Source organism: Tarenaya hassleriana, unplaced genomic scaffold (assembly GCF_000463585.1).
Source record: "Tarenaya hassleriana unplaced genomic scaffold, ASM46358v1 Cleome11, whole genome shotgun sequence".
Classification (NCBI taxonomy): domain Eukaryota; kingdom Viridiplantae; phylum Streptophyta; class Magnoliopsida; order Brassicales; family Cleomaceae; genus Tarenaya; species Tarenaya hassleriana.
Genome location: NW_010961290.1, coordinates 2735815 through 2758206, shown reverse-complemented (window position 1 = coordinate 2758206; position 22392 = coordinate 2735815). Strand labels below are relative to the sequence as shown.

General features: G+C 37.5%; 5 protein-coding genes across 6 annotated transcripts; 2 read left to right on the top strand and 3 right to left on the bottom strand.

The window, feature by feature from the left end:
- Positions 1-292: 292 nt before the first annotated feature.
- LOC104805978 (protein GAMETE EXPRESSED 1-like) lies at positions 293-2709 on the bottom strand. The gene is made up of 5 exons (XM_010530696.2): positions 1963-2709; positions 1249-1836; positions 857-1170; positions 626-770; positions 293-536 (listed from the first exon to the last, which is right to left on the bottom strand). Exons 1-5 carry the CDS (start codon positions 2451-2453, stop codon positions 293-295), a joined length of 1782 nt encoding a protein of 593 aa, XP_010528998.1. The 5' UTR covers positions 2454-2709.
- A 709-nt stretch (positions 2710-3418) lies between these two features.
- Positions 3419-5789, bottom strand: LOC104805639 (zinc finger protein 4). The gene is made up of 2 exons (XM_010530273.2): positions 5587-5789; positions 3419-4365 (listed from the first exon to the last, which is right to left on the bottom strand). The coding sequence occupies exon 2, from the start codon at positions 4282-4284 to the stop codon at positions 3481-3483; it is 804 nt and encodes a 267-aa protein (XP_010528575.1). The 5' UTR covers positions 4285-4365; positions 5587-5789; the 3' UTR covers positions 3419-3480.
- A 6951-nt stretch (positions 5790-12740) lies between these two features.
- On the top strand, positions 12741-16127 carry LOC104805638 (receptor protein kinase TMK1-like). The gene is made up of 2 exons (XM_010530272.2): positions 12741-15269; positions 15367-16127. The coding sequence occupies exons 1-2, from the start codon at positions 12971-12973 to the stop codon at positions 15900-15902; spliced, it is 2835 nt and encodes a 944-aa protein (XP_010528574.1). The 5' UTR covers positions 12741-12970; the 3' UTR covers positions 15903-16127.
- A 1081-nt stretch (positions 16128-17208) lies between these two features.
- Positions 17209-18904, top strand: LOC104805636 (U-box domain-containing protein 21). 2 transcript variants are annotated; one of them, XM_010530269.2, is made up of 3 exons: positions 17209-18632; positions 18723-18752; positions 18867-18904. In XM_010530269.2, the coding sequence occupies exon 1, from the start codon at positions 17321-17323 to the stop codon at positions 18629-18631; it is 1311 nt and encodes a 436-aa protein (XP_010528571.1). In that variant the 5' UTR covers positions 17209-17320; the 3' UTR covers position 18632; positions 18723-18752; positions 18867-18904. The 2 variants fall into 2 exon arrangements, with proteins under 2 accessions (XP_010528571.1, XP_010528570.1); XM_010530268.1 differs by having other exon boundaries at positions 18723-18874.
- On the bottom strand, positions 18858-21974 carry LOC104805977 (PHD finger protein MALE MEIOCYTE DEATH 1). The gene is made up of 4 exons (XM_010530695.2): positions 21573-21974; positions 20827-21070; positions 20550-20566; positions 18858-20492 (listed from the first exon to the last, which is right to left on the bottom strand). Exons 1-4 carry the CDS (start codon positions 21868-21870, stop codon positions 18883-18885), a joined length of 2169 nt encoding a protein of 722 aa, XP_010528997.1. The 5' UTR covers positions 21871-21974; the 3' UTR covers positions 18858-18882.
- Between the last annotated feature and the right edge of the window lie 418 nt (positions 21975-22392).

The following is a 22392-nucleotide window of genomic DNA, read 5'->3' as shown; positions in this document are numbered from 1 at the left end:
TCCACGGAAGATGCTTTGAAAGTGTTCGATGGAATTCCTCAGAGAAAAACCGTTTCTTGGAATTCGTCTATTGCCGGGTGGTATGAGATGCTTGATCCGTTCAGGAAGATTCCGGAGGAAAGGATTGGGTTTGATCCAAGGAAACAATACTATAGATTCATCTGTACAGTAATGTAAGCACATTCAAGAGCCATTGCATTTTGTTTGTTCTACAACATCCTCATTATCATAACACTTCACTTGGCAATGAGCAGATGCCAAATTTGATGATTCTACAAAAATCATTTGCTGGCTATCGGTGACGGAGGCTATATGATCTTCTCGTTTCTGAAGAGGTAAGCAAATTGTTCTTTATCTCTTCCGGAATTCTGTAATCAGGATCTTTAAGGTTGTCCTCATCATCAGACAAGTCCTCATCAATCCAGGATGACCAATCCACCTCACTGTCGCTCCATGTAGAATCTGTGTTGCTCTGAATATCGTTAACCTTTTCTACTAGCCTTAACAAAATCTGGTGGTTTAATACTTCATAGTCCCTGCATTTTTGTCCAAGATTTGTCTTCAGTTTCTGAGATAAAGACTCTGCTAAATTTACTTTATGATACTTGTAGATTGTCGGTCATACCTGTATGTGAAAACTGCATAAAGAAGCTGAGTTGAAGCAAGAACGGCAAAGAGGGACCTGACGAGAGTCGTCATCCATGCCTGCTGTTCTGTGTCGTTCATGAGACGGAGAGTCATCACTTCTAACACCAGGGTGATGCCCAAACCTGCATATGTAAGGTTTAAACTTTGCCATGGAGTTTATTTATTATGAATATGGCATGAGAAACCCCAAAAAATAAATGATACTTACCGATGTAAAGCCTTGGCCTTATAGTGTAAGTTTGTTTGGTACTGGTAAACATGTAGATGACGAAGATCGACATGAAGTAGATGAAGAAGGCCTTAATCAACCGTGATTCAACAAGCATCGCATTGTGCAAAGCGAATAACTTATCCAGAGCTATGAACATGCTTGCTTGTTTCGCCTCAAATGCTTCCTGTGCTGCCAAAATCGATTTGGAGTTTTCAAACAGGTGATCATGAACCTGCTGAAGCTGTTCTTGCCTCTTGACAAGCTCCTCCTGCTGTTTCTGGCTATATTCTGCTAACCTTTCCAAGGTATTCCTACAAAATTTGGTGACAGTTTCGGTTAAAACCCTTTTGAAGAATGCTTGGTTTTGATCAAGAATCTACCTATGTTACCTGCTCTCTTGCAGTGCCTCGGACTGAAACTGGGTTAGAAACTGAAGACCCTCGAGAGCCACCGACTGCCCATCTAGAAGCATCTGTTGCTTATCCAGAGAACTACCGGCCATAGTCCCGATATCATCTGTTTTCCTCTGCAGATCATTCATCTTGGAAGATATCGAACTCCCGAGTTTGGTAATCTCCCCCTCAATCTCATGCGTTTCGTTCTTTAATTTTTCGATTCCTTCCCCGAGATTATCGTATGCATCACTGAGCATGTCCATCCCATCCTTCAAGGTCTCACTCATCTTCTCTTGTCCTTCCCTTAGCACCCCTTGTGATTCTGCAATTTTCTTTGCTTCTCGATATATTTCATCAGCTTGCTGAGACAGTCCACTCATATGAGTTTCGAGGGTGTTTGTCATCTGAGCCACACCTTGAACTCGGAGATCTATCGAGCCTAAAGATTCGTGGATCACACTCGATCTCTCCATCAGAACATCAGATTTCTTCTCTAGGATATCCAGTTTATCCTCTGTATCTTCCGCGGACTTTCTCAGCTCATTCACTAGCCTCTCTATGTCGTTTTTGAACGCATAGCTCCTGCCACGTAAAGAAACCGAGGTAAGTGAATACATTAACATCTTCTCCAGAAATACCGAAACCATTGATTATATCAATGCAGAAAGACTGAAAAGAAGTAAAAAAAAAAAGGGTTGAGGTTCTTACTGTAATTGGTAGCAGATAGTGTTGGTTTCGAGCAAGAACTCGAGATAGATCTTGTGTTCATGGTCATCTAGTTTCTGGATGCAATTCACCATTGTGGATTTATCACTGCAGGTCGGGAAAGCTCTTCTTCCCGAGTCCCGAAGGAAGCAATCGCTCAGATGCCAAGCGAATCGCTTCCTCTTCTCTTCGGTGGCCACAATCTCCTTGCAACCAGAGAAGAGATAGGCGTAAGCATTCTGCCAGCAACTGTTCGGACCCACGAGCTTAGTTTTGGCGTTTTCAAGGGCTCGGACCGCTTTCCGATCACTGAACACTTCCATGGAGAATTCAGAATTGGAGCGGTGAGTTTTAGGGCAAGAAGAATCTGTGTTTTCATGGCGAGTTCCGGTTTCTGCAGAAGAAGATGAGAACCAGCCCCAGCAATGGCAAATGGTGGAATCCGAAAGTATAATCATCAGAAACAGAAGACCGCATCTGCTCATCCAAACCATTTTGATCTGTCTCTCGGATTTTCTCTGCTTGTTTTTCCTTCTGGAGAAAAATGTGTAACCACCTGAAGCGGCACAAAGAGAGATGAACAACTTTGATCAAACTCTTCAAGCAGCGTGTCTGTATAATATATATATGAAAGCTTGGGGCGCAAGTTGAAGAAACACTGAAAATCTCCGTACGTAAAAAAGGGTGTTATTATGTGGAGACCTCATGTAATTATGCATTAATTAATGCAATTAAAGAATTGCAGTTTAAGGATGGATTATTAACTGATCCATCTTTTGAATAAAATAGAAAGAATAAACCCTTTTAAGAACCTCGTTTATGTTAGGGTTTACGTGACATTCTATGATTAAAAAAAAGGAAAAATCTGTAATTTCCTTAATTTTCTAATCTTGCGAAATTAGAAAGCGTGTTTATAGAAAACCCAGAAAAAAGGAAAATAATCATCTTTAAGAAATTGATGAATAAGAGCATTGAAACACGAAAAAGAAAACACATCCAGAAGAGATTTGAACAAATATAAAAAAAATTCCCAGAAAAAATCGAAAATAACACAACAGAAAAACAACAACAGAGGTTGAAAAAGTATTATTACATATTTATATATGTATATATCAAATTATCTATATAGAAAAATAAAATAAAAAAGACACTACCTTTGAGAGAGAGAGAGAGAGGTTTCAGACAGAGAGTAGTTGCAGATGGTTTTTATAAAAGAGACTAGACTTTTTGGTTTTGTTCGAAAGGGAAACATGCGACAACGAAACGTTGTGTTTTTTTTATAACCAAAATAAGGCGCCTTTTACAAACAGAGATAACCGTTTCAGATTCTTAGCATTTAGCAAGTTTCGTAATATAAAACCGGTTATTTTTCATTCGTTTTGGTTTTACTCAGTACGGATCCGATCGATTTTAGTAACACTATTTCTTAGAAAAGCCCCACACTTTTGTTGCAAGTCACTGGAGAGTAAGTAATAATTCATAAATTTAGAAAGAAAAAAAAAACACAGGAGAAGACATAACTCAAAGCTTCAAAGTGAGATCTGGAACGACAGAGCTGTCCATCTCAAACGGTTGCTTGGCCTCCAAGAAACCGACTTTACTGTTGTTTCCGCCATTGGCGACAGCCGAGCTCCCATTCCCCTCCACATCTTGCCTGAAACTCCCCGGCCATAGCAACTCAGCCTCTTCCTCCTCCACGAAGAACGGTATGCAATTACCGAAATACCCCTGGTTGAACCTCCTGATCATCGCCGCCGCCTCCTGAGGCGGCCTGATCTGGGCATGGTGAGACGACGAGTGGGCTTTGATCCCGAGAGCCCTAAATGACGTGCCGGAGTAGTTGCTGTTGTTGCCGTTAAGGGGAAGGCACGAGAGAGAAGCGTAGCTGTTGGCGTTGAGAATGCCTAAACCCATGCGCATGGCGCGTTTGGCTAGCGTTCTCTCGCGTTTGTGCGCGTTCTGGTGGCCTCCAAGGGCCTGGGAACTGAAGAACTTTCTCTTGCAGTAGTTGCAGGAGAAGACTCTCTTCGAACCAGAGGGTTGCTGCTGCTGTTGTTCGGTTGTGTTGTTGCTGCTCTCGCTCGTGCTCGATAATGGAAGTCCCAGAGAGGAGGATTCATCTGGGTTCCCGCCATTGTTGTTGAAACAGAGACTCAGATTCAGAGAGATCTCTGGGTCTGATGAGTTGCAGATTGCTCTGTAGTCTTCGCCATGGACGAAGAAGGTTTCTCGAACGGACAAGTTCGAAGCGACCTGACTGCTAGTGTCTGAACGATCGTTATCTGACGAAGCTTCGATTTCCAGATCGATCATGGGTTTCATCATGTTTCTGTGTCGGAAGCTCACGTACGTCCCTTGATTTTTGGAGCTTCTCTGTTCCTGTTTTCCTGGGAACCAGTCTATTCCCTGTGAATGATTTTCGGGGCATTAAAAAGAGTGTAAATAATCCAATTTCACTTCTCAAATCAGTTTTTTTTTTTATGAACCTGTTTATTAACTATTTGTATACGGAACAATTATTATTATTATATATATTATTATTATTAGAAAAAACTCATATAAAGCATCCAAATTTCCTGTAATTGCTAAATTTAGAAACTTGGTCCAAAATAAAAATGAAGTATTATTATACGTTGAAAATGGACTATACATTTTGAAAATTTTAGATACCAAAATTATATTCAGAGCATATAGTTGTGGTTTTGGTATAGTTCAAAGTCGATATATATTGCCTATAAAAAAAACATAGGAAATAGAAGGAGTGAGGGCAGAAATTGGGGTGTGACAAAACTCAGACATGATGGTCTAAGTGAGTCAACGAGCAGACAACATAAGAAATGCCAAATATAGTACTGACACGACCATCAATCATTCACATACAACAACAACTTGAATCCTTTGATTCTTCAAAATAATTAAAACTTAAAAAATAAACCATCCTTTTTAACGTTTCTAACTTTTTACTCGGTTAATTTATTTCCTTCATTGTAAATATTTTATAAATGAAAATTGATATACAAAATTAGCTAGCATGCTTATGGGGAAAAAAAATCTACTGACCCTACTTATCAATCTTGTTCTAAATTTAAATCACTAGAAAACACACTCATATTCATATAATGGAAAAAGATTTAGTTACGATTAATCCGTTTTAAATTTGTTTCGTGTAATAATTTAAGATATATCATCAAAGAAATATATATTTACTTTTAAAAGGAAAAATAGTTATTTCTAGGGCATCCAATGTTTCCATGGAAGAGTTAAACTAAAACTGCCGACATAAACCAGGGACATATATGTCAAAAAAGTTTTAGGGTTTTCCCCAAATGTAGCTAAAGAAATTGTCCGGATTATAAAAAATTCCAATATTTGTTAGATAGATACGCATATATGTAATATTTAGAACAAAAAAGAAAATAGAGATTGAGATAGAGATAAGAGCTAAAACATGTACAAATACAACACACGCCGACACACACATATCAACAACATAAGATACAAGAATCATTTTCAAACTTGAGGATCCCTGATTTTCAGAATCAAGGGTAGATGAATAATAATTATATATGGATGAGAAAAATAAAAAAAAAATAAAGGAAGACGAAGTTGTGGTTTGAGGATCCATACCTTGTGACGAAGAAGAGGTGAGTACTGTTGGTTTGGGAACTAAGAAGACATGGAGGGAGGCGGGAGGCTATGATCCTCTCTCTGTAGCTCCCATGGAGGTTTTGTTACATAGAAAAAAAATCATAAAACGAAGAGAGAATTAAAGAGCCAAAAACATAAAAGAACCCACGAGAGAGAGAGAGAGAGAGAGAGAGAGAGAGAGAGAGAGAGAGTGGTGGGTATAGTGTTTGATGTTTAATTATGGGAAAGCTAAGGAAGAGAGTGAGAGTGGGGGGGACAATGGTAGGACGTCATACAGAAGTCAGAACTAAAGTTGGCTCTTTGTTTGGGATAATTTTAACAATTTATTCCTATATATATATATATATGTATATATGTATAGAATACCCTAATTTGGTTGATCTATTATATAAAACAAAAATAAGACGAGGGTTCTACAAAAACATGTCTACAAATATATATATATGTATACACACGTATATATGTATGTCATTATTGTTGAATCTCATATTCTTCGTAACGTTCAAATTACCATGTAGGTTTCATTAAAAACATTTTTTATTCGAAAAGGTGTGTATATATACCTACGTTCGCATATATATATATATATATATATTCACGTGAAGACATACACATATGATCAGTAGTAGTTCACAAGTCTCGCATACAGTCCAAAGTCGAAGTAAGGATAACTACAGATGGAGCATATCCATGTAGGACCACGACAAAACCAGTTCCTTGGTTCCCAGTCCCGATTTATATTCATGTGTGCGTTTTATTACTAATTATCCCCCGCCCATTAATTATGTTTATAAAATATACACACGTATATCCCAATGCTTGTTTTGTTGAAATTCTATGTTCATCTCTTTTATTTTCATGTAGCTTCGCATTCAATTCTCCCGAAATTTAAATTAAAACGGTGTTCTAGCTACTATTATTCATTTTTCTTTCAAATTGTAATTTAAAATTTTAAACAAAAATATTAAATCAATTATTATTAATAAAAATATGTATTTAAAAATTATTTTTATTTTTTAAAAATTATTTTATTTTATTTTTATATTGAATCCGATTCAAATGCGATCATATCTATCGGTGACCAACCCAAAACCCTAAACAAGAATTCAACTTGGAGAGTAGGAGATGGATACCAATATTCCTAATGGACCAACGCATAGAGTATATTTCAAGTGATACAATATCTCGCTTTAAAATTCGTTCATAATCAATAGGTCAACTATACATGTTGTTTAAAAGTTTAAGGAATAATATCATATCTATCTTTTTTCATAACAAACCCGAATAAATTATTCGCTGCCGTCAATTTTATCCGAATTTAGTCGGTTCATAACATGTATACGATAATATATACTGTAACTATATATATATATTTGGAATATGAAATAAATAATTGATTATAACTCTGCAATTAATGCGGGACATCGTAATTTTTTTTTGTTAGATGACGGATTCAATTAATGTCTCGGACACTTAGGAGGGAATTCATTCCGCATTATTTCCAAGTTCCAGCAAGGTGTGTTTCAATAATTAACAACTTCGAACAGATCTGATTTTAGGTTTAAACCAATATAACTATCACGTTTAATTTAGGTATCCGTACAGATATTTATGATTTATATATATATATATATAATTTTGAACATATATATATAATGTGCAGTCAAATCAGGAACAACACAATATGTGGTGTGCGTATGGTATGTATGTGTACAAAAGATTCTTTGTTTTTTAATGGTTAGAAAATATACAAAGACAAAAGTGAAGTAGCTCCTCGGTGCATGGGGAGGACATCTGAAATTAAAAAAATCTTTTTTTTTCTTTCTCAAGAATAATTTCTCTCTCTCTTTTTTTTTTGGTAAATAAAGCTTGACCTTTGCTGTACATATGCAGCCTCTCCTCACTCATTGGACAATGCTTTTTTTTTCCCTGGTATATATACACACGCATATACATATATTTATATATATATATATATATATATATATTCATAAATGCGAAACACGCTGCCTAATTTACGAAAATTCATTAAAAAAAACTTGCACATATTTTTTTTTCTGTGGAAACTTATAAACATTGCATGAATAAACGATATCATTGTTAATTATATTCTTTTTGTATGAAAACTTATATCATGTCAACTGTCAGAAATTAAATAAATGATCCACGATTTTGCATATTAATTATTAATTATGTTATGGTGACATTTCTTCTATATAATACAAATACCCGTGATATTCTCTCAAAATTTTGAAGAAATTATTTTATGAATAGTACAATACAACTCAGGGTTGACACAAAATACGGCAAAACCTAATTGATAATATTATATATATATATATATATATGTATGCAATCAATATGGTACAATTATTTAGTATATGATATTGATCATATTGCTTGCTTCACCATCATGTTTCTTTTTTGTGTGTGTGTGTGCGCTCTTCCACAAAATCCCCACCCAAAAACCAAAATCTAGAGCCACACATGCTTGTTCCCTTTTAAGTTCCTTACTATTTTTTATTTAGCATTATTGATATGCTTTTTCCTTTTTCTTCTGCTTTATTATCCCCTCCTTTTCTATTTCCTTTTGTCAAAGGGGTATATGCGTATTCTTCCTTTCAAGAGTTTTTTATGACGTAATAATTAAATTCCTACACATCAACGTTCCATTATATTATTTTTCTCTGAAAAAAAAATATATTCTCTACACTTGTAACGAATATAAAGAAGCTTCCTTCAGCTCTCCCGAAAGGTAAGGGAGTGCTGTTTTTATTTTGTTTAATTTTTTGGTTAAATTATATAATTATGTTGTTGGAATAATTAATATATTATTATAGTGTGTGTGTATATATATATATATATATTCCATACTCCATGCAATGTAGGAAAGTGTCTCTCTTTATCGCATGTGTTTCTTGGAAATGCAGTGGTTTCGAACCCTAAACAGATAGCTAGGTTATATAGTATGAGCAGAAAAAAATTATAGTACAACTGAAAACTTTATATCTATTTTAATATAATTACTAATAAAAGACAGTAATATGGCATTTCACAAAAAAAAAAGGTCCAAACGAAACACATTTTTTTCTCGAACACCGAAATTAAGAATAATTTATTTACCGTATATCATTTCATATATTAATGTCATATCAATTAATTTTTGGTTATCAATGTAAGAACGTTTAAAATAGGAGAGATAAAGTGTTTGGATTTCAGTTTTTTTTTTTAAAAATAAAAGAGAAAGTTAAAAAGGAAAAGTATTTTTTTTTAGAAATTAAAAACAAACAACGGAGACTGAAACACCTAGCAGGTAGGTGAGTTGAAGGCTGTCACATGTGTCTGAATACCTAGGATTAGGATTATTACATGACAAAGGAATAAAGGTTATAATGCATGGATAGGTAGGCTTATATTAAATTAAATTAAATTATTTTGTCACAGATTTCAATAATTCCATGTGGAATTTTTCATCTTTGTCTGACTAAACCGATGCACTTGGACGAGATGAACTGTTAAAGTGGGGCAAAATAATCACTTTCAAGCAATAAAACAGTTACTTTCCTCTCTCATGTTATACACATATATAATATACATATTTCCATATATATAAAATATACACTGACTATGTATATATATTAGATAAAAAATAATAATTTATCGTTTTTAAGTTACAACTTAAGTATTCTTTTGTACCTATTCTTTTTCATTTATCAATGTGGATCTTAAAAAATAAAATGATATTTACTTGGACCTCGACGTATCCTCACCGTCTTCGGCATTTACCAACATTGGCAAACGCTAAAAAATCTCAGCTTTTGAAAAAAAATAAATTTGACACTAGAGTTTATATATTAAAAGGAAGGAATTTTCTTAACCTAACTAATGTTATTTTTATCATTTAAATTATAATATCTAGATATCTGAATAAAATAAAAACTCTAGAACTAAAATATATAGAATAATTTTAATTTTCTGTTTTTTTTTTCAAATCAAACTAACGTCAAATATAAATACAAAGCATCAAATCGATATTACCAAAAATAAATAAATAATTCTATAAAATTAAACGTACATAACCAAACCAAAATTCTACAACCGAATATAAATCTAATTAACCCAATGTAGAAAAGATTTTGTTATAAAAAAAATGTAGAAAAGATTTCAACTTTTATTTTTAAGTGAAAGAGATTAATTAGTACAGAAATCTCTGTCCGATTTCATGTCTAATCTGTCTCCCACTCGCTTCTAAACAAAATATTATAAGATAAGATGGCGCAACAAGTACTCTCTGTTCGGCGTTATTCGTTCCTCTATTTTTTTTAAATCTTTGTTTTTATTTGTCATTTTAATATTTGAAAAATTGGAGTTCGATGCATGTGTCCTTATGTTTCGCTTTTCAATATATACATATAATTAGAAAAAATATATTCTTTTTTTAATTAAAAAAACACTTTTGTATTGTTACCGATTTTTTTAAAAAAAAATACTTCAATTGTATTTTCGGCAAAAAAAAATATGCAGTTTTTTTTCTTCGAAAGCATGTTGTTACAAAACCTTTCTAATTTTTTCTCTTCAAAATTGCATATTTTCAATTTTTTTTTTTAAAATGATAAAAAAATGAATATACATAAAAGGAATTACATTTATTAAATTAATACCACCTTAAAGGTACGTTTTCGTCTCCTCATGACTCACCACTTCACACTGGCATCAATTTAATATTACACGCCTACATATACAGTTTTTTTCATTAATTAAAATTATAATAATTTATATATACATGCTAATTATCATCATAGCATCGAGATAAACTAAATAAATTCGGTCTATTTTGACCCCTTTTGATGTTCTTTTGCTTTTGTCCTATATATATATATTCTTCAATTATTTGGTTGTTTTTTTAAAAAAAATTTCAATTACCTTCGTGTCAAGTCATCAAACGTTTTCCTTGTGTAAGGGACTAATGATCTAAGGAGTGAGTTTAGTTCAATCTACTATCGTGTTCTTAGGAAAATATTTAGGATAACTGATGATAAATAACCAATTAAATTATATTTATAATGAATAAACTCATCACCATATATATATATACACATATATATATAATTGTGGGATGTGTTCGGATGAGCAGGGATCCACTGATGTTGGTATATGCCTAAATAATTTAAAATGGAATATCCATTGACGAACAAATAAATCCACCACATCTCCTTTATGCTTTTATTTTTTGTTCTTTCTTATCCACCCATGTTCATACTGTTCGATAAAAGCGTTATCATTATGATTTTTTTAATATTTACATTTATAAATTTAATTTGTTCCGTGCATTGTAAGAACCGTTGTAGAATATCCCTGACTCTACTTGTATCAAAATTCATTTGACGTGACAGAAAAAAGTATAAATTCACAAAGATTCATAAAATACATTGGTTTATATAAATCCCCAAGTAAAATTTAATAAAACCTTTTGAAAATTAAAATATGGGAAATATGGGCTTTATTGGGCTTTTACTGAAAACGTAGACTTAATGAGCAATGGGCCTTTTGACATCCTGAAACTTGGGCTTGTTTTGAATATGGTAACACGGATCTTTTTACTGTTAGTCAGATTTAATAATAAATAAACACGATTTAAATGTGATTGATTTATAATAATAATATAGTCGATAAACCTAAATTATCCAACTGTGATTTAAAATTATTTGATTATTTTTAATTGATTTTTTCAAATATAACGCTAACCCAAAAAAATCATGTGCCCTATTAAAAAATAGTCCTAAGATTAGTCTAAAACACAACAAAACCACCGTTCTCTGATATTTCCCTTTCCAATCTTTGTAATCCAAATTGTAAAGTGAATTAAGAATATAAAACTCGTTTTTAATGTATTCATTTAAATTTAAATTTATTTTTGCAAGATTATAATTCAAATTCAATCGCAGCTTCAGAAACGTAAAAAGTGAAACAAAACGCGTTTGTGGCATGGATACTTTTCTCATGTGCATGGGGAATCAGCTTGCCTTGGTTCTTTTCCCTTTACAGACAAAAAGATGTTTTTTTTAAAAATAAATAAATAAAGGATTTTTTTTTAAAATAACGTTCCGATATAAAAACGCAGAGATGTCATTGTATCATATGAGACAACAACGGATACAGATGTACCATTTCTTACAAAAAGACATCCAATTCCAAAGACAATTAATGCAATATATTTCCTAAATTGGCCCCTCAATCTTATTACAAAAATACCCTCGATTTTCTCCCACATTTACTACTCACATGCCATAGCCCAATGCCTATCGTCGAGGCTGCCATCCACGTCGGAATGTTAAAGAATTTTCATAAATTCTTGTGATTATTTTTTGTGTGGATTTACCAAGTATTAAAAAAAAAAAATCTGAGGGCCTTTCAATTCTTTCATTTTTTAAATATTTTAATGGCAGCGGGAACTTTTTATTAAAAAAAATATTGAGCATTTTGTATTAATAACATATTTTTAAATTAACGAGTCAAATAATAATAAAACAATTTTAAAATTTCTTTGCAAAAAATCTCTGTAAAAATGATTTTTGAAGTATCTATAAATTTTGACATTTTATCCTTAATATTTTATCAAATCAATATATTTAATTGGTGTCATTCCTAAAGTCAAACATTTTGTGTTCCCACGTCATTAATTTATTACAATTGAAGCCAAAGTTATTAGCAAAAAAAAAATGTGACGAAGTATTATGTGTAAAGAGTTTATTACAAAGTTTAGGGGCAGTTAATTTATTATTGATCATCCAGTCAATTGAGTACACATGTTTCGCGCTCGAACACGCATATATACACATTTTTTATAATAAGATATGTTGTAAGTAAATAATACACATATACGTGATAAATTGCGAGTATATACAAAATATACATATATTTTTTTTGTGATCTTCGAGTGCAAATGTTTCTAAGAGGAGATCTAATATAATAATTTTCTCACATAAGATTTGATTATGTTGTTTAATTTGGAGAATAATCGTACATGATTCCCGGCCTTATAATTTTGCATGAAAATAAATAAATAAATAAAAGTATTTTAATGTTGCTCTAAATCTGTTAAACCAAACTGTCATATGAGTGTGTGGGTCAGACACCCCATGTGCAGTTCCTTGGCTTCTGCTTCATCCTCTCATTGCCTCTCTCTCTCTCTCTCTCTCTCTCTCTCTCTCTCTCTGCCTTTCCAATTTCAGAGTTCCTTCAACAACTTCCCTACATCCTCTGCGTCAATTCCCATTGCAAAAGCTGCAAGCTTTTTTGTTTTGCTTTTTTTTTTGTCTCTTCTTTCCTCTTCCTTTTTTTTTCTTCTGGGTTCTGGTGAAGCATGAAGAAGAGCAAAACCCTTCTATCGATTCTGTTTCTGGCGTTCGCTTCGGCGTTTCATCTCTCACGAGCTCAAGCAAGCTCCTCCAATGGCGGCGACGATGCCTCAGCAATGCTTGCTCTCAGGAAGAGCCTTAACCCTCCTCCATCTCTCGGGTGGTCCGGCCCGAACCCTTGCAAATGGAAAAACGTTGGTTGTGCGGACAGCAACCGCGTGACCCGGATCCAAATAGGGCACTGCAATCTCCAAGGCACGCTCCCTCCTGATCTCCGTAACTTGTCTGAACTCGAGCGTCTTGAGCTCCAATGGAACAAAATCTCCGGCCCTGTCCCTTCCTTAAGTGGGTTGAGTTCACTGCAAGTGTTAATGCTCAGTAACAATCAGTTTGATTCGATCCCTAGCGATTTCTTCGTCGGGTTGTCGTCTTTACAGTCCGTAGAGATCGATAACAATCCGTTCTCGGCTTGGGAGATCCCTGAGAGCCTCAGAGATGCTTCTGGTCTGCAGAATCTCTCGGCGAACTCCGCGAATGTCACCGGAAAGTTGCCGGATTTTCTTGGCCAGGACGAGTTTCCGGGTCTATCCGTTATGCACTTGGCCTTCAATGACCTACAAGGAGAACTACCTTCGAGCTTGTCTGGTTCACAGGTTCAGTCATTGTGGCTTAATGGGCAGAAAAGTGGGCTCACTGGTCGGATCCATGTTTTACAGAACATGACTGCTTTAAGAGAGGTTTGGTTGCATTTGAATGCGTTTTCAGGTCCTTTGCCGGATTTTTCAGGTCTGAAAGCGCTGGAAAGCTTGAGCTTGAGGGATAACCTGTTCACTGGTCCTGTGCCTGTGTCTCTGACAAATCTTGAATCTTTGAAGGTGGTGAATCTGACGAATAATCTGCTTCAAGGGCCAGTTCCTGCGTTTAAGAGCTCGGTTTCGGTTGATTTGGTTGAAGAATCGAACAGCTTTTGCTTGCCGAGTCCTGGTGAGTGTGATCATAGGGTCAGCACTTTGCTCTTGATCGTGAAATCGATGGGATATCCTCAAAGGCTTGCTCAGAGCTGGAAAGGGAACGATCCTTGTGCGAGCTGGATCGGGATTACTTGTAGCAATGGAAACATCACAGTCATTAATCTTGAGAAGATGGGACTTAACGGAACGATATCTCCCGAGCTTGGATCCATCAGATCGCTTCAAAGGCTTGTTCTTGGAGGTAACAATCTTACCGGTACAATTCCTCAAGAACTAACGACGTTGCCTGACCTTAGAGGGCTTGATGTTTCGAATAACCAGCTTTACGGGAAAGTCCCGGCATTCAGAAGCAATGTGGTCGTGAACACTGCGGGAAATCCCGATATCGGGAAGGATAAACGGCCTTCACCCTCTGGTTCTTCAGCTGATCCATCATCAGGTCCAGGAAGTAGCGGGAGGAACTCAAAGTCTTCAACTTTAACCGGAATAATCATCGGTTCAGTGACCGGAGGTATCCTTTTCGTCTTCTTGATAGGAATATTGGCTTTCTGCTGGTACAAGAAGAATCAGAAGAGATTCACAAGAGTTCAGAGCCCAAACACTATGGTGATACACCCAAGGCACTCTGGCTCAGACAATGAAAGTGTGAAAATCACAGTTGCAGGTTCAAGTGTTAGTGTCGGTGCCGTAAGCGAGACTTATACTCTTCCGAGCACTAGTGAGGCCGGAGATATCCAGATGGTGGAAGCAGGGAACATGCTGATCTCGATTCAGGTTTTACGTTCGGTAACAGACAACTTCAGCCAAGAAAACATCCTCGGGCAAGGAGGTTTCGGGGTAGTTTACAAGGGCGAGTTGCACGATGGAACGAAAATCGCAGTGAAGAGGATGGAATCTGGAGTGATATCGGGAAAAGGGTCTGCAGAATTCAAGTCGGAGATCGCTGTTCTGACAAAGGTGAGGCATCGGCATCTGGTTGCGCTTCTCGGGTATTGCTTAGACGGGAACGAGAAACTTCTTGTTTTCGAGTACATGCCTCAAGGTACACTAAGCCGGCATCTATTCAACTGGTCGGAGGAAGGGCTGAAGCCACTTGAGTGGAAGCAGAGGCTAACCATAGCACTGGACGTGGCGAGAGGGGTGGAGTATCTCCATGGATTAGCTCATCAGAGCTTCATACACAGAGACTTGAAGCCTTCGAATATTCTTCTCGGGGATGATATGAGGGCTAAAGTTGCAGACTTTGGACTCGTTCGACTTGCCCCAGAGGGCAAAGGATCGATCGAGACGAGAATTGCTGGAACTTTCGGATACTTAGCTCCAGAATATGCAGGTTTGAGTCCATTCATCAATATTCAACTCAAATCTTTTCGACAGATGGATCGTTTGAACGATCATTCTCTTACCGAAACGTGTTTTTTGATCTGCAGTTACTGGGAGAGTGACCACGAAGGTCGATGTATACAGCTTCGGGGTGATACTAATGGAGATCATCACGGGAAGAAAGGCCCTTGACGAGACACAACCAGAAGACAGCATGCATTTGGTCTCATGGTTCAAACGTATGTTCATCAACAAAGACTCAGCCTTCAATAAAGCCATCGACCCGACAATAGAACTCGACGAAGAAACCCTGGCGAGCATTCAGACGGTGGCGGAGCTCGCCGGCCATTGCTGCGCCCGTGAGCCGTACCAGAGACCAGACATGGGCCATGCCGTTAACATCCTATCCTCACTGGTCGAGCTATGGAAACCTTCCGACCAGAACCCTGAAGACATTTACGGGATAGATCTCGACATGTCGCTGCCGCAAGCGCTCAAGAAATGGCAGGCTTATGAGGGAAGAAGCGATTTCGAATCTTCGTCTTCTTCGTCGCTTCTACCGAGCTTGGACAATACTCAGACGAGCATTCCGACCAGACCTTATGGCCTTGCTGATTCCTTCACTTCCGTAGACGGTCGATAAATTGATCATATGCTTTAACCCCGTTCCCTTTTTTTGGGTTTTTGTATATTGGGTTTTCTCTCCACCATTCTTTCATGTTTCTTGTCGTGCAAGTAACGTTTTAGGGTTTATCATCTTCTTCTTTCTTGTTCTGTTTCTTGTAAGGGTGATTCAGATTTCGTGTCCTGTAAGATTGTGGAATTTGTAGTGACAGTGAAGGCAGAGGTTGACGACGATCCGTTTTCACATGGGCCCCCCCTCCTCTCTCTCTATCCGCTTTCTTTATATTTTATGACATATATTTTCCACAAACTTTATTTTACTAACAGTTGGGTTATTTTCTATTGTTCACTTCTTGTACTTGCAAAACCAAATGAGAGGATATTATAGTAAAAACACTTGTATTTTCCAATATAAGATATTAATAAAAAAGATGAAAAATATCCTGAACCATTGGACTCTTGTTAATTTAAGATCATGCGTTTTATTGGGCCGGGCCTTCATGGGCTCTACTGACCACTTTGTTTCTTGCCATGGCCCATTCACATGATCTCTTTTATATTTTTAAAATGAAAATATCGTACGTCTATATATATATATATATATATATATATAAACACGCTTTTGATACGAGAAATATCCTGTTAGGTATGGAACAGGCATTACCAGCCTTGCACTTTGCTGTCCATAGCAACTCAATTTTATTCCTAAAAAAATGTTTTAATCATTTTAAATTAGTGAAATATTAGAAATTCAGGGAAAAAAAATATGTATTAATTCGTAATGCCTTCTCATTTTCCCCAAAATGTTCAAACCGTTAAAAAAAACATGTAAAAGAAGGAAAATTATGTAAAGATACGTAATTTACTTGAGGATAAATGATTAGTCATAATTTTAGGAAAGCTAATTACTAATTAGAAGGCATAATATAAATGTAAGTCCATGCACCGACTACAGTTGACTCGTGACTTTAGCCAGCCAATCAAATCCAACGGACGACTCTCTACTATCTTTGGATCCTTTGAATTCTAAAACCCTATTATTATTAATTTATTATTATCATCATCATCATTATTATTATGATTATTGTTCCCATAAATATTCAATCCTTCATAACATTCAACGGTCAAATTTTCCCATTCCTAACAGCCTAAAATTCAAAGACAAACTTAATTTCTATCTATTTTATTTTTGTCTATTTTCTCCTTTTGCCCTAATTTTCTATTCGCCGTATCATAACTTTGACCAAACGCGTTCAACAGTCTATGACCAATATATATATATATAATCCACATCTCATCTCTCTTACTTAAGACAAACAAATCAAAGAAACGAGACAACAACCAGAACACGAATCCGAAACACTCTCTTGTATCATTCTCATTATTTTTTCGCGGCTTCTGATTTGTTCATCTTCTTCGATCCATAAAACCAGAAAAATGGTGTTTCCTTGGAGATTGAGGCGAAGAGGAGGGGACAAGAAGGAAATAATCACGGCGATTGGAAACTCGGACACCGATATCACGATTCCGCCGCAGTTTCAGTGTCCGATCTCGTTCGATCTCATGAAAGATCCTGTGATTATGGCTTCTGGGATCACTTACGACCGCGGAAGCATCGAGAAATGGATCGAATCCGGCAACAAGACTTGTCCTGCCACGAACACTGTCTTGAAAACGTTTGAACAGATCCCAAACCACGCGATCCGCAAGATGATCCAGGATTGGTGCGTCCAGATGGGATCGTTCAGTGGGATAGAGCGTATCCCCACGCCACGTGTCCCCGTGACTCAGCACGAGGTCTCCGATATCTGTGGAAAGCTGTCGGCGGCGGTGAGGCGTGGGGACCACAACAAGTGTGTAGATCTTGTCGGGAAGATCAAGAACTGGGGGAAGGGAAGCGAGAGGAATAGAAAGTGTTTGAGAGAAAACGGCGTCGGATTTGTTCTTTGCGTTTGCTTCGAGGCGTTTGCGGCGAGCCAAAACGTGTTTTTGCTTGAGGAGGTTTTGTCCGTGCTGACGTGGATGCTTCCGATCGGGTCAGAGGGTCTGGACAAGATCGCGTCAGCTGTTTCTTTACGTTGCATGATGGAGTTATTGAGGAGCATGGACGACTCCGTTCGCCAAAACGCTGCGCTTTTATTGAAAGAGCTAATCGCGTTGGACGAAACGCACGCTCTGGCGTTAGCGGAGGTGGATGGTGTCGCGGAGGCGTTTGTGAATTTGATTCGCGACGAGATTTGCGTTAGCTCGACGAAATCTTCGCTGACAGCGATTTACCACATGATCTACTACAAACCCAAGATGGTGTCGGAGTTTCTAGAGACGGGTCTGGTGAATCTCGCGGTGGAGATGATCGTGGACGCCGACAATAGCGTTTGCGAGAAAGCGTTAGCGGTTCTTGAGGCGATTTGCAAGACGCGAGAAGGGAGAGAGGAAGTGAGCAAAAACGCGTTGGTGATGCCGTTGTTGGTGAAGAAGATGCCGAAGATATCTGAGTTAGCGACAGTGAGTTCGGTGTCAGTGATGTGGAGGCTCTGCAAAACGGAGAACGCTGAGGCAGCGGTTGAAGAGGCGCTGCGTTTGGGAGCGTTTCAGAAGCTGTTGGTAGTGTTGCAAGTAGGGTGCAGAGGAGGAACAAAGGAGAAAGCGACAGAGTTGTTGAAGATGATGAATGCACAAGTGGCTAAAATGGAAGATGGTTGTTTTGATTCTTCCATGGATTTCAAGTACCTCAAGAAGCCATTTTGACGTAAACCCAAATTCATAGATTGCATATAGAAAAAATTTGTATACTTTGTACAAAAAATGCATATGAAGACACAGTTTTGTTTCATTTCAGGTACTTAAATCCGAGAAATTTGATTCCAGTGTAAGGTTTACAAGGAGAATACATCTCCTGAACATTTCTCAGTGCTGTTTCTCCATTTCCTGTCAGTCGCTATCTATCTCTCTATTCACAATCTATGCAACACTAAAAAAACAGAGTATGAACCGTATGATTACAAAACAATCTGAGGGGTGAAGCCATTGTCCGATGAGAGAATCATACCGAGGCATTTCTCATACCCGAAGACACTCGAGGAATCTTCTGCCGCTTCAAGCAGCAAGACATCGTCGAAAGAACTCGGGAACTCGAACTTGGGCTGCAAGAGTTTTCTCTGTTGATCAGCGAAAGAGTCGCAGCAACGTGTGCAGACAAAGAGAGGAGGCAGAGTCTCCGAGTCTTCAATGCCGCAGCATCTTGTATGCTGCCAGACCTCGCAGATATCGCAAGCCACCATCCTCTCCCCGTCATCATCATGTGCTCCGCAAGGACATCTCACCATCCACGTGTCACTGCCACCTTGGCACTTCAACTTTGATCCCGTATCAATCCCAAAACCTCGGACTGTTAAAGCGGAATAAGGCTCTATTCTTCCAAACAACAGTTCTTCGTCTTCTGTGTCTTCTCCAAGCTCTTCAATCTCAGTCACCACGAAGTTAGCCAAGACGCAGTATGTATCTCTGAAATTGTCTTCAATGGCTTGCTTTAGATCCGAGACTGTGGCTTGTAATGGGACTGTAACCATCTCACCTGGTGGCAGTTCTGTGATTAGTTCTGATCTTAGATCGACCAAACTAGGATTTACACGGCAACAGAATACAAAAACATGTTCCCGATCATCCCATAAAGCGCACTCCTTTACAAAGTGTTTGCTGTCTAGAACTGCTTGAGATGCAGAGTTTACTGACTCGGATTCTGGGTAATTCATCAGCACATTCGTGTAGAGGAAGAACAGATCTCTGTAGATATCAGCTCCAGGTTGAAACTCTATCGAAATTCTCAAGGGAAGGTTCTCCTTCACTATCTCCTTCTCAGGTTCTGCTACTTTAGTCTCATTGTCAAGTTCTTGTATCGTGTATTGTAGAATCCGGGTAGTAGGATTCACGGAACGACGGACCACAACACTTCCCACGATAACATTGTTCATCGATTTCAGCACATAATCTAGCAAGCCTGTATCGCCAATATGCATTCTAGCTGCATCTCTAACCTCTTGCCGGCTCATACCACTCTGTCCGGACCTCAACGCTTTCATCTCTTTCAGTGACTGCACGATCACTTCAGCTGCATACTCTAGCCTCCTCACAGGCCATCTGCTACCCAAACTAGCTGCGACGTTACTGTATCTTCTACATTTCGGATATTTTTCATTTTCTGCACAACGCTTCTGAAGAAACAAACTGCTGGAACTTTTCTGAAGTGAAATGCCGGTAGTTGGACTGAGCACAGGAAGTTTCTTGCGCTGGGAAGCATGAGCCTTGATGGTAAGCATAAACCGTAAGAGATCTCGGAGCGTTTTTAAGCGGCCTTCGCTCAATTCTCTGTAGTATCGGAAAATATGTTCCATCTCTTTGCTTTGTTTCTCATCACTGAAATCAAGCTCAATCTGATCAAGCTCGAGGGAACTGAGAAGATCAATTGCATTTTCATAGTCGTTCTTAGTCACTCCATAACTTCCACGACAGAATCTGTAACCCCACCTCCCAAACCATGAATGGCCATAAGCAACACCATAAAGTAATCGAAGATCCATAGATCGTTTGTTGTGAAGAGCAGTGTTTGGTCCTCACTTCCACCAATTAACGTCTCATCTGCCAACAATGGAAAGCCAATTGTGCTTACTGTAGCCTCTATGGATTCTGCATCATTTTTCCGTGACAAGAGTTTTGGTGCAGATTCACCCATATCTGTGAGATCAAATAGCTGGCTTGCATTTTTCTCCTTCGCTACATTCTTTCATTCTGTAATATGCTGCCTTTTTTTTCCTCTGGTTAAGATGCAATGTTCTATCATCACTCCAACTTTCAGGGACTGCTCTTCAATCTCCATACACAGAGATACAATATCACGCATCAAAATTGTGTAATTGACCCAAAACAAAATTAGCTATTAAGATTACCGTGCTCCGAGGTACGTGCAGAGACGGTCCCAAAGGTCCATGATTTCTCTTCCGCACAAGTGTTTGGACCCTCCTTCGATTCCGTTGATGCAGATCAAATGACCGAACCCGTTAGAATGAATCAGTCCATGCAAAAGATGACTTTGCAGATTAAACGCATCATCTTCTAAAGGCATAGTCCACTCGGTATCTATAGGTATTATCAAATGATACTTCCTTTTCGACACAAAATGATTGCTCCAACCTGAAAATAAAACCCAGATGAAAATTTTGACAAAGCTCTTATTTTCATCGTTGATATAATCCATGATGAATTTTCTTATCGTTCCAGAATCAGAGTCGATATTTCATAGGGAAAACCAACCAGTTTTTTTTTTTTTTTGAAGAAACTCCTTTTATGAACAATAATGATCCGATAGGTAATACCCATATTATCGATTTGACAACAAAATCAAAACCCTAACCTGACAAAATCCAGTTCTCAAAATTACTCCCAGCAGAAACCGATATCAAAAAACTATCTGAACTACCTAAAACCCAGTTCTCAAATTCGTTAGCGGAATCCAAATCCACCAAATTCAATATGAAACACCTCAACTAATCGCGACACCACATACCCTAATTTAGAAACTTCAGAGACCAAATTCCGCGCAAGAAATACAGGAACCAAAGACCCATTTCAGCAAAATGGAGAACCAGTACCAAAATCAACAAAACAATCCGAAATAACGAGAATAAACCAACACCTGTGCATCTGCAGTGATCGCAGTAAGGTTCCGCAGAGTGCTTGACGTCTTCCTCGATGGTGTACAGCGGAATCACAGTGCTCTTCGTCTCGTGGTTAAGCAGGGTACACCAAACAGGCATTCCTCGGATGCTATAGTCCTCAACCTCCGCACATTCTCTGAGAAAATCCCTAATATTTTCCCGGAAAATTCCCGGCCGCTTCGCCGGAAAACCGTCGTGTTCTCCGAATCCCTGGAATCCGAACATTTTCGGCTTCCGCTTTCTCTTCCTGCAAGTTTCAATTATTGGCACTGGCATCGTTTCCGATCTATCAAAGTCTTCTTTGGTATCTGAATTAGGGCTCTTCTGAATCTCTGGTTTCTCTGCGAGAATAAGCAGAGAAGGAGATTATCCGAGTTTAACCTCTCCCGCTCGAATTTGAAGCAATTATCGATCGGTATTGTACCAAAAGGACCAGTAATCTGCACACATTTACGATTCTGCCATACGCTTGCTATCACCCCCTCGAGATCTAACGGCTGATATGATAGTTTGAATCATCAAGTCGAATCAGAACCGTTCATCTGTATAACTGTAAGTTGTTATTCCAAACGGTTCAAGTCCAAGGGTCAGTAAGCAGCTGATTTTCTTAATATTTTTTTTTAATTTCAGATTAACAATTTTTGCATTCGGATTTCGTATACATAATTTGTCCATTAATCAAATTCTAAACATAATATACATTTTTACTTAGAAATTGAATAATCTCTAATATTCCAGCAATTAATTTTGTTAGCTAGAACTCAATAGTAATATATACCGAAATCGAGCATTACTTAA

Excerpts from the sequence above, each read along its gene's own strand:
- LOC104805978 (XM_010530696.2), bottom strand. The coding sequence starts at position 2,453 with ATGGTTTGGATGAGCAGATGCGGTCTTCTGTTTCTGATGATTATACTT. Across the intron at positions 771-856 it reads AAGGCCAAGGCTTTACATCG|GTTTGGGCATCACCCTGGTG; the intron begins GTAAGTATCATT and ends TTACATATGCAG. Across the intron at positions 537-625 it reads TATGCAGTTTTCACATACAG|GGACTATGAAGTATTAAACC; the intron begins GTATGACCGACA and ends ACAAAAATGCAG.
- LOC104805639 (XM_010530273.2), bottom strand. The coding sequence starts at position 4,284 with ATGATGAAACCCATGATCGATCTGGAAATCGAAGCTTCGTCAGATAAC.
- LOC104805638 (XM_010530272.2), top strand. The coding sequence starts at position 12,971 with ATGAAGAAGAGCAAAACCCTTCTATCGATTCTGTTTCTGGCGTTCGCT. Across the intron at positions 15,270-15,366 it reads CTTAGCTCCAGAATATGCAG|TTACTGGGAGAGTGACCACG; the intron begins GTTTGAGTCCAT and ends TTTGATCTGCAG.
- LOC104805636 (XM_010530269.2), top strand. The coding sequence starts at position 17,321 with ATGGTGTTTCCTTGGAGATTGAGGCGAAGAGGAGGGGACAAGAAGGAA.
- LOC104805977 (XM_010530695.2), bottom strand. The coding sequence starts at position 21,870 with ATGCCAGTGCCAATAATTGAAACTTGCAGGAAGAGAAAGCGGAAGCCG. Across the intron at positions 21,071-21,572 it reads CGATCACTGCAGATGCACAG|GTTGGAGCAATCATTTTGTG; the intron begins GTGTTGGTTTAT and ends TTTTATTTTCAG.